Source organism: Pecten maximus, chromosome 11 (assembly GCF_902652985.1).
Source record: "Pecten maximus chromosome 11, xPecMax1.1, whole genome shotgun sequence".
Taxonomy (NCBI): domain Eukaryota; kingdom Metazoa; phylum Mollusca; class Bivalvia; order Pectinida; family Pectinidae; genus Pecten; species Pecten maximus.
Genome location: NC_047025.1, coordinates 39,894,525 through 39,907,076, shown reverse-complemented (window position 1 = coordinate 39,907,076; position 12,552 = coordinate 39,894,525). Strand labels below are relative to the sequence as shown.

At 37.6% G+C, this 12,552-nt stretch overlaps 1 protein-coding gene across 1 annotated transcript in view; it reads left to right on the top strand.

Annotated features, from left to right (window-relative positions):
- Positions 1-11,879, top strand: part of LOC117337972 (calcium-activated chloride channel regulator 1-like) — a 36,027-nt gene extending 24,148 nt beyond the window's left edge. The window contains exons 5-12 of the mRNA XM_033899130.1: positions 6,595-6,813; positions 7,455-7,608; positions 7,747-7,853; positions 8,820-9,050; positions 9,412-9,700; positions 10,080-10,226; positions 10,318-10,536; positions 11,197-11,879. Of these exons, the coding sequence (XP_033755021.1) occupies positions 6,595-6,813; positions 7,455-7,608; positions 7,747-7,853; positions 8,820-9,050; positions 9,412-9,700; positions 10,080-10,226; positions 10,318-10,536; positions 11,197-11,708 (1,878 nt within the window). The 3' untranslated portion in view covers positions 11,709-11,879. The remainder of the gene's footprint in view (positions 1-6,594; positions 6,814-7,454; positions 7,609-7,746; positions 7,854-8,819; positions 9,051-9,411; positions 9,701-10,079; positions 10,227-10,317; positions 10,537-11,196) is intronic.
- Positions 11,880-12,552: the final 673 nt, after the last annotated feature.

The following is a 12,552-nucleotide window of genomic DNA, read 5'->3' as shown; positions in this document are numbered from 1 at the left end:
GATGGGGAAAAACTGTAAAGGGTCAAAACTCTATAAGTGGTATATACATGTATATCGAATCAGTCCTATTGTCTAACTAATCTAAGTTCTTCATGATCAATGGCTGCATACTAATACAAAATCCGTTAATATCTACTAAAGTTAACGCGTTTACAAGGGAAAGTAAAGGTGGAACATTACACTTGTTCTCCCCATAGTGCGTCAGCGTCAACACATTTGTGGAGGGATTCATCAATGATTACAAAAAATACAACCGTACGTTACGGTGTATGTATCTGTATAGACAAATTATGATGTATAGACACACGTTATGATGTATAGACACACGTTATGATGTATAGACACAAGTTATGATGTATAGACACACGTTATGATATATAGACACGTTATGATGTATAGACACACGTTATGATGTATAGACACACGTTATGATGTATAGACACACGTTATGATATATAGACACACGTTATGATGTGTAAACACACGTTATGATGTATAGACACACGTTATGATGTATAGACACACGGTATGATATATATACACACGTTATGATGTATAGACACAAATTATGATGTATAGACACACGTTATGATGTGTAAACACACGTTATGGTGTATAGAGACACGTTATGATGTATAGACACACGTTATGATGTATAGACACAAGTTATGATGTATAGACACACGTTATGATGTATAGACACACGTTATGATGTGTAAACACACGTTATGATGTATAGACACACGTTATGATGTATAGACACACGTTATGATGTGTAAACACACGTTATGATATATAGACACACGTTATGATATATAGACACACGTTATGGTGTATAGACACACGTTATGATATATAGACACACATTATGGTGTATAGACACACGGTATGATATATAGACACACGTTATGATGTATAGACACACGTTATGATGTATAGACACACGTTATGATGTATAGACACACGTTATGATGTATAGACACACGTTATGATGTATAGACACGTTATGATGTATAGACACACGTTATGATGTATAGACACACGTTATGATGTATAGACACACGTTATGATGTATAGACACACGTTATGATGTATAGACACACGTTATGGTGTATAGACACACGTTATGATGTATAGACACACGTTATGATGTATAGACACACGTTATGATGTATAGACACACGTTATGATGTATAGACACACGTTATGATGTATAGACACACGTTATGATGTATAGACACACGTTATGATGTATAGACACACGTTATGATGTATAGACACACGTTATGATGTATAGACACACGTTATGATGTATAGACACACGTTATGATGTATAGACACACGTTATGATGTATAGACACACGTTATGATGTATAGACACACGTTATGGTGTACAGACACACGTTATGATGCATAGACACACGTTATGATGTATAGACACACGTTATGATGTATAGACACACGTTATGATGTATAGACACACGTTATGATGTATAGACACACGTTATGGTGTACAGACACACGTTATGATGCATAGACACACGTTATAATGTATAGACACACGTTATGGTGTATAGACACACGTTATGATGTATAGACACACGTTATGATGTATAGACACAAGTTATGGTGTACAGACACACGTTATGATGTATAGACACACGTTATGATGCATAGACACACGTTATGATGTATAGACACACGTTATGATGTATAGACATACGTTATGATGTATAGACACACGTTATGATATATAGACACACGTTATGATGTATAGACACACGTTATGATGTATAGACACACGTTATGATGTATAGACACACGTTATGGTGTATAGACACGTTATGATGTATAGACACACGTTATGATGTATAGACACGTTATGATGTATAGACACACGTTATGGTGTATAGACACACGTTATGATGTATAGACACACGTTATGATGTATAGACACGTTATGGTGTATAGACACACGTTATGATGTATAGACACACGTTATGATGTATAGACACACGTTATGGTGTATAGACACACGTTATGGTGTATAGACACACGTTATGATGTATAGACACACGTTATGATGTATAGACACGTTATGGTGTATAGACACGTTATGATGTATAGACACACGTTATGGTGTATAGACACACGTTATGGTGTATAGACACACGTTATGGTGTATAGACACACGTTATGATGTATAGACACACGTTATGGTGTATAGACACGTTATGATGTATAGACACGTTATGGTGTATAGACACGTTATGGTGTATAGACACACGTTATGATGTATAGACACACGTTATGATGTATAGACACACGTTATGATGTATAGACACGTTATGATGTATAGACACACGTTATGGTGTATAGACACGTTATGGTGTATAGACACACGTTATGATGTATAGACATACGTTATGATGTATAGACACACGTTATGATATATAGACACACGTTATGATGTATAGACACACGTTATGATGTATAGACACACGTTATGATGTATAGACACACGTTATGGTGTATAGACACGTTATGATGTATAGACACACGTTATGATGTATAGACACGTTATGATGTATAGACACACGTTATGGTGTATAGACACACGTTATGATGTATAGACACACGTTATGATGTATAGACACGTTATGGTGTATAGACACACGTTATGATGTATAGACACACGTTATGATGTATAGACACACGTTATGGTGTATAGACACACGTTATGGTGTATAGACACACGTTATGATGTATAGACACACGTTATGATGTATAGACACGTTATGGTGTATAGACACGTTATGATGTATAGACACACGTTATGGTGTATAGACACACGTTATGGTGTATAGACACACGTTATGGTGTATAGACACACGTTATGATGTATAGACACACGTTATGGTGTATAGACACGTTATGATGTATAGACACGTTATGGTGTATAGACACGTTATGGTGTATAGACACACGTTATGATGTATAGACACACGTTATGATGTATAGACACACGTTATGATGTATAGACACGTTATGATGTATAGACACACGTTATGGTGTATAGACACGTTATGGTGTATAGACACACGTTATGATGTATAGACACACGTTATGATGTATAGACACACGTTATGATGTATAGACACACGTTATGATGTATAGACACGTTATGGTGTATAGACACACGTTATGATGTATAGACACACGTTATGATGTATAGACACACGTTATGGTGTATAGACACACGTTATGGTGTATAGACACACGTTATGATGTATAGACACGTTATGGTGTATAGACACACGTTATGATGTATAGACACACGTTATGGTGTATAGACACACGTTATGATGTATAGACACACGTTATGATGTATAGACACGTTATGGTGTATAGACACACGTTATGGTGTATAGACACACGTTATGGTGTATAGACACACGTTATGATGTATAGACACACGTTATGATGTATAGACACACGTTATGGTGTATAGACACACGTTATGATGTATAGACACACGTTATGGTGTATAGACACGTTATGGTGTATAGACACGTTATGATGTATAGACACACGTTATGGTGTATAGACACACGTTATGATGTATAGACACACGTTATGATGTATAGACACACGTTATGGTGTATAGACACGTTATGATGTATAGACACACGTTATAATGTATAGACACGTTATGATGTATAGACACACGTTATGGTGTATAGACACACGTTATGATGTATAGACACACGTTATGATGTATAGACACACGTTATAATGTATAGACACGTTATGATGTATAGACACACGTTATGATGTATAGACACGTTATGATGTATAGACACACGTTATGGTGTATAGACACACGTTTTGATGTATAGACACACGTTATGGTGTATAGACACACGTTATGATGTATAGACACACGTTATGGTGTATAGGCACACGTTATGGTGTATAGACACACGTTATGGTGTATAGACACACGTTATGCTGTATAGACACACGTTATGATGTATAGACACACGTTATGATGTATAGACACACGTTATGATGTATAGACACACGTTATGATGTATAGACACGTTATGGTGTATAGACACACGTTATGATGTATAGACACGTTATGATGTATAGACACACGTTATGGTGTATAGACACACGTTATGATGTATAGACACGTTATGATGTATAGACATGTTATGATGTATAGACACACGTTATGGTGTATAGACACACGTTATGATGTATAGACACACGTTATGATGTATAGACACACGTTATGATGTATCGACACGTTATGATGTATAGACACACGTTATGATGTATAGACACACGTTATGATGTATAGACACACGTTATGGTGTATAGACACACGTTATGGTGTATAGACACACGTTATGGTGTATAGACACACGTTATCATGTATAGACATGTTATGATGTATAGACACACGTTATGATGTATAGACACGTTATGATGTATAGACACACGTTATGATGTATAGACACGTTATGATATATAGACACACGTTGTGGTGTATAGACACACGTTATGATGTATAGACACACGTTATGGTATATAGACACACGTTATGATGTATAGACACGTTATGATGTATAGACACACGTTATGATGTATAGACACGTTATGATGTATAGACACGTTATGATGTATAGACACACGTTATGGTGTATAGACACACGTTATGGTGTATAGACACACGTTATGGTGTATAGACACACGTTATGATGTATAGACACACGTTATGGTGTATAGACACACGTTATGGTGTATAGACACACGTTATGATGTATAGACACACGTTATGATGTATAGACACACGTTATGATGTATAGACACGTTATGGTGTATAGACACGTTATGATGTATAGACACACGTTATGATGTATAGACACACGTTATGGTGTATAGACACGTTATGATGTATAGACACACGTTATGGTGTATAGACACACGTTATGATATATGGACACGTTATGATGTATAGACACGTTATGATGTATAGACACGTTATGATGTATAGACACACGTTATGGCGTATAGACACGTTATGATGTATAGACACAAATTATGATGTATAGACACGTTATGGTGTATAGACACACGTTATGATGTATAGACACGTTATGATATATAGACACACGTTGTGGTGTATAGACACACGTTATGATGTATAGACGCACGTTATGATGTATAGACACACGTTATGGTGTATAGACACGTTATGATGTATAGACACACGTTATGGTGTATAGACACACGTTATGATATATGGACACGTTATGATGTATAGACACGTTATGATGTATAGACACACGTTATGATGTATAGACACGTTATGATGTATAGACACACGTTATGATATATAGACACACGTTATGATGTATAGACACGTTATGATGTATAGACACACGTTATGATGTATAGACACGTTATGGTGTATAGACACACGTTATGATGTATAGACACACGTTATGATGTATAGACACACGTTATGATGTATAGACACACGTTATGATATATAGACACACGTTATGATGTATAGACACGTTATGATGTATAGACACACGTTATGATGTATAGACACACGTTATGGTGTATAGACACACGTTATGGCGTATAGACACGTTATGATGTATAGACACAAATTATGATGTATAGACACGTTATGATGTATAGACACACGTTATGATGTATAGACACGTTATGATGTACAGACACACGTTATGGTGTATAGACACACGTTATGATGTATAGACACACGTTATGGTGTATAGACACACGTTATGATGTATAGACACACGTTATGATGTATAGACACACGTTATGGTGTATAGACACACGTTATGATGTATAGACACACGTTATGATGTATAGACACACGTTATGATGTATAGACACGTTATGATGTATAGACACACGTTATGATGTATAGACACACGTTATGATATATAGACACACGTTATGATGTATAGACACACGTTATGATGTATAGACACACGTTATGATATATAGACACGTTATGATGTATAGACACGTTATGATGTATAGACACGTTATGATGTATAGACACACGTTATGATGTATAGACACACGTTATGATATCTAGACACACGTTATGATGTATAGACACACGTTATGATGTATAGACACACGTTATGATGTATAGACACACGTTATGATATATAGACACACGTTATGATGTATAGACACACGTTATGGTGTATAGACACACGTTATGGTGTATAGACACGTTATGGTGTATAGACACACGTTATGATGTATAGACACACGTTATGATATATAGACACACGTTATGATGTATAGACACGTTATGATGTATAGACACGTTATGATATATAGACACACGTTATGATATATAGACACGTTATGATATATAGACACACGTTATGATGTATAGACACACGTTACTGTGTTTAGACACACTGTTCTATCTAACTTTTCCCTCCTCGTACGTTTGACAGTAACACACACGAGTGGACTATTGATAATATTTATTTTAGTAGCGTAGTTGGACGCTTTTCATTGAAGGATGACGCCAGTTTTCTGAAACTGTCCCAGGCAGTAGCTCACTACGTGGGGGCGAATGAGGTTCGGGGGGAACACCAGATTCTTGTTCCCGAGATCCTGGAGAAACCATTCCGCCCCAAACGAGTGGTCAGGTCGGCACATGAGAACGGGGACAGTCTCCACGCCATTGAAGATATGAAGTATGAACTTTCAAATATAAAGGAAGATGACGTCAAACAGGTGCGTGTTTTTTGACATATTGGTGATCTGATATATAACGCGTTAGATATAACAATTCGATATTAATTGAACTAACTTTCTTTTATATTCATTTAATATCTTTGTTTCTTATTGGTGAACTACATGTTCACTCCAGTGTGTACTTCATAGCTAATTCGCCACATCAGTCAGAATAGTCTCTGGGAGAAGGACATCATTATGGTGTAACGAAATCATTATGGTGTAACGAAATCATTATGGTGGAACGAAATCATTATGGTGTAACGAAATATTTATGGTGTAACGACATCATTATGGTGTAACGAAATCATTATGGTGTAACGAAATCATTATGATGTAACGAAATCATTATGGTGTAACGAAATCTTTATGGTGTAACGAAATCATTATGGTGTAACGAAATCATTATGGTGGAACGAAATCATTATGGTGTAACGAAATCATTATGGTGGAACGAAATCATTATGGTGTAACGAAATCATTATGGTGTAACGAAATCTTTATGATGTAACGAAATCATTATGGTGTAACGAAATCTTTATGGTGTAACGAAATCATTATGGTGTAACGAAATCTTTATGGTGTAACGAAATCATTATGGTGTAACGAAATCATTTATGGTGGAACAACATTCTTTTTAGCTGTTCTCATCGGAGGTATCTCCCTCCCAGAAACAAGTCATTGTCTTCAGCACTAACCAGACAAATCTACCGAACACAACGGCATTCAAATCAGCTGGTGTCACTCTCCACTGGATATCGCTTCACCCTCATCCGGGTACTAACAAAGGCGTATGTAAGTATGCCCACGTTATAAGTACATTACATTATACGTCGAATCTTTCTAATGTATCTTCTACGTAATCCTATGTCGTGTAGAGCTATATCTTATCTCGTTATCGCCAGTATTAATGTACGTTTCCCTATTTTGCAGGGACACCTGTTTATTACAGCCATGGACACCCCGAGTCGATGGCGCACCTGGACGCTGTCTATGACGTCATACAGAGGACGGATGGTACTAGCGCCTATACGGTGAAGGTGTGTAGGTGAACGATAGGTGTTATCTTGTCACGTGTAGCTACCATTTTCAATTCTACATAATTACGAGAAGTCTCTACAATTTTGTATACGCTCGTCAAAATTTGAATTAAGTATCATGGCATGGTGTCGTCCGTCCGTCCGTCCGTCCGTCCGTCCGTCCGTCGTAAACGTTTGTTTGTTTGGAGAACTCTTACATTTTTCAATCGACCTCTTTGAAAGTCGGTATGCTTTATAATCTTAAAAGGTAGTTGTGATTTCTTAGAACGGCATCTTGGTTTGACTTTTTTTTTGAATATCAATTCAAGAGTAAAATAAAATCTCCCTTACTTACGGTATCGAGCAACACTTTCAGTGGAATCGCAGAGACTGACAGACGGACGTTTTGTGGATTTTAGAAAATCGTATACATTGAGAGCGCAGAGATGAAATGTACATAATGTATCTGAACTCGATAAACACTTACAACTTATACTATATACAGCTTATACCATATACTATACTGAACTCGATAAACACATACAACTTATACCATATACTGTACTGAACTCGATAAACACATACAACTTATACCATATACTGTACTGAACTCGATAAACACCTACAACTTATACCATATACTGTACTGAACTCGATAAACACATAAAGCTTATACCATATACTGTACTGAACTCGATACACATACAACTTATACCATAAACTGTACTGAACTCGATAAACACCTACAACTTATACCATATACTGTACTGAACTCGATAACACCTACAACTTATGCCATATACTGTACTGAACTCGATAAACACATACAACTTATACCATATACTGTACTGAACTCGATAAACACCTACAACTTATACCATATACTATACTGAACTCGATAAACACCTACAACTTATACCATATACTGTACTGAACTCGATAAACATCTACAACTTATTTAATGGTTAATACGTCACGTATTTTCAGCTGTTCAGTGCTACAAAGATCCTAGAACCAGGACAGGAGTATCGGGATACGTTCACCATTGACAACAGTCTCCATGGCAATCTGTCTCTCCTTGTTACTTATACTGGAATGCTGCCACTTTTGGAAGTCATGTCACCTAGTCGGAAACTGTACAGCGATATTTCATCAGAAACAGAAATAAACCATGAACTTAAAATGGTTAAAGTGTCATTAAAATATGATGAGGCCGAGGTAAATTTTGGCATTCACATGTAAACGTCATTTAATTAGTTAATAGTGTACACGTGTAAAACGTTCATTCCAAGCAAATTCCATACTGGATCACGATAGAGCAAAACTCGGGTTTGTAGTCTTATTTATGATAAACTGATGCTGGCATGCCTTTATTCTATAAGGCAGATGGATCGCCAGATGCTTTGCTTGATGCCATACTTATAATGAAAGTATTTTTTAATTAAAATTCTTTATACCAAGAGTTGTGATTATGGCTCACTAGTATCATACAGACATGCTATACAAGACATTTATAGAACTATATGTATGACGCCATCGCTAGTTGGTTGTAAGGTAATACTACTTACATCGTATCTAGGTAGGGAGATGGGAGTTCCGAATGAAGAGCAGACGCAGCACGTCGACGATTTCTCTGGTCGTATTATCCAACTCTACCCCAAGGGACGGCATCGTGCCCATTACATTGAAGGCTCGGCTGATGCTTAACAATGACTCTGTACCACCGAAAATGGCGGCATATGCTGACGTCACGCAAGGACAACATCCAGTCACGGGGCTAAAAGTCATCGCCACAGTTTTCCGACCGGGTGTTGAAGATGGAGAACATACGTCACCTTACAAAATGATGTTGCTTGACAAAGGGGCTGGTAAGTTATATATATACCACGTGGTACGACCAAGAATGCCGATTGGATGCCGATTACATGATTCCCGAATTGTATCTGTAGATATTGTAACGCTGTTCAATGGGATATAACACTTCTGTTGGGGATTTGTAATCCACAACTGTACAGAATAGACACAACAACTGTACAGAATAGACACAACAACAGTAGAGAATAGACACAACAACAGTAGAGAATAGACACAACAACAGTAGAGAATAGACACAACAACAGTAGAGAATAGACACAACAACAGTACAGAATAGACACAACAACAGTAGAGAATAGTATGATATATAACCAGATTACATTCAGATAACTACATCTGATAAATAACTATCTTTTTGATGGTATGTTGTAGGCGCTGATATCAATAAAGATGACGGAATATACTCTCGCTACTTCCCGTATCTGACCGGACGTGGTGACTACCTGTTAACTGTGGACATCTTCAACAGTCACGGCTCTGTGATCAGTCACTGGACAGAAGAGAAGCTAGACAGACAGGGTTTGTATTGTTATTTTCTTAATTCTTTAATAAGCTGTATTTGTCTCGGGATTAAATAACGTAGCTTTAGTTTTATTTTACTGTTTTGTAGGCACATTCAGCATCAGTCGGTCAGCCCACGGCGGCTCCGTGTACCTCCACACTGACCACTCAGACAATTCAGCATGGCGGACATCCGATATTCCTGACAGAAATGACGTATATCCTCCGTCACGAATAATAGATCTGCACGTGGTCCGGAAGTCAGACATAAACATGACAGTGACGTTGTCATGGACAGCTCCAGGGGACGACCTTGACCATGGGACAGGTAGGTTCTGCTTACTGAGTGGTATCAAACTTAATGTAAAATGAAATATCTACATATTTAGTCATATGATACAGGAAACGAGCAGTGTCGAATTGTTCATTTATTTCTTGGAAATCACACAGCAAACAGTTTTGGTACCATTTTCAGTATTAAAAAACCCTTTTCATTATTAACAAGAGACACACGGGCCTTTACGGTCACCTGAGTTTTGATATATTTTAGCATATTTGACTCCTTCGACCTGGGAATGAAGGTCCAGGTCATCGATTTGAACAAATTTGGTAGTCCTTCACCCCAGCATGATACAGAACCAATATCAGGTTTCTTTGTCTATCGGCTATTAAGAAGTTGTGTAATGGAAAAAGTTGACTCTGGACGGACGGACTGACGACTGACACTGCACAACGGCATACGCTCGCGGGCAGGTGAGCTTATAAATGTGTCGCATAAATTCGGAGAAAAATAATCTGAATCTTAGTATGTTGAAATTGGAGTCCATTTAATACATACATACCGATATAGATTACCAGTGGCGAGTTCAACTCGTGACATAATACCTTGGTAACACCCTAAAGTATTCCAAACTTCAGCGAGACAGTAAAAAGGAAGATGGCGATTAATTATCAATATACCACGCTGTATTTCAATATTATTTTTCAGCTGCCATGTATGATATAAAGTACGGACAAAATGGGCTGGATCTTCTGAAGTTAAAGGATGATTCACCAAGTGTCCCGGAAGTTGCCATTGTAACCGGAAGTATAAAGAACCCATTACCTGACGGAACCACCCAATATTTGACTATTAACGTCACGGGCCTGTTTTTGATTAAAAGAAAGGGATTTGCTTTTCTTATTCGGGGTATAGACGATTTTGGAAACAAAGGTGAATTCTCCAATATGGTCACTGTAGGATTTAGTTCGATACCGGAAACACAAAGAACTAAGCATGTGACCGGAAGTAATAGAGAGGCGGACGTATCGGACACCGCGGAATACATGGCGGTCCCCAAGGTGGACATTCTGCAGTCTAAGGCTGGACTTTGGCCCCTACTTTTTCTAAACGTCATCCTTCTCACCTGCTTCCTTCTGATTGGTATAGTGTTTATGTCGATGTATCACAGAGACCGCTACCTCCAACCGGACAGTTCTTCTGTCCTAGGGATCGCGTGAGGTTCATGTTGTTACCAGTCGTCTTTGACCTGTGACTAACGCACCATTATCACAAGATACTTTTATAAACAAATGACAGAAACAGACATCTGTTAGAGAGAATCAGGTGTTATTATCATAGTTGTCATGCTCATTGCAGTGAAGACTTCAACATTAAACCATGGCCTTGATTGCGTGTTTTGTTTTGTTTAAGCAAACCTATTAATATTGGGTCGTTGTTGTGGTTCAAAGAAGAAATAGGCAAGAAAACATCTTTTCACTAAACACATATCGCTATGTATGTAAAGATGTTGGGGGAACGTGCCAGTTTGAAGCCGAGTGTCTAAACAGAGTGGCTTGTTTTATAAACTCGCGTTCCTGGCACGCCGTGTGTTATTAAAACACGCACAGCAATACTTTATTATAGTCTGTACGTCCTATAGCCTATATATAGTAACAAGTGGAATATTGACCACTGGTCAGCAAAATGGTGGAAGAATACCCCTCCCCAACTAAGGTTTGTTGTCATTTGAGAGGACACACGCACGGACGTTCTCCATTTCCTCTAAAAACTACAGAGTCAGCTGGGACTTATTTCGTGTAGAAGCGTCATCGTTGCTATTGACTACCACAGTTTCCCCGAGCTGTTTCCAGGGGCTTGTTTATGGTACGAGTGTATCACGGTAATTCCGAATCACAACTCGATATTCCAAATAATTGTTATCTTTCTCCTTAAGACATTTTTACAATAAAACAATAACTAGATGCCATACGTATAACTCGCGAAAGTGTAGGCGGCCTCCACTGATAGTAAATACAGACATAGGACGAATAGATATGTGATGCGCGTGCGTACATGACTGTA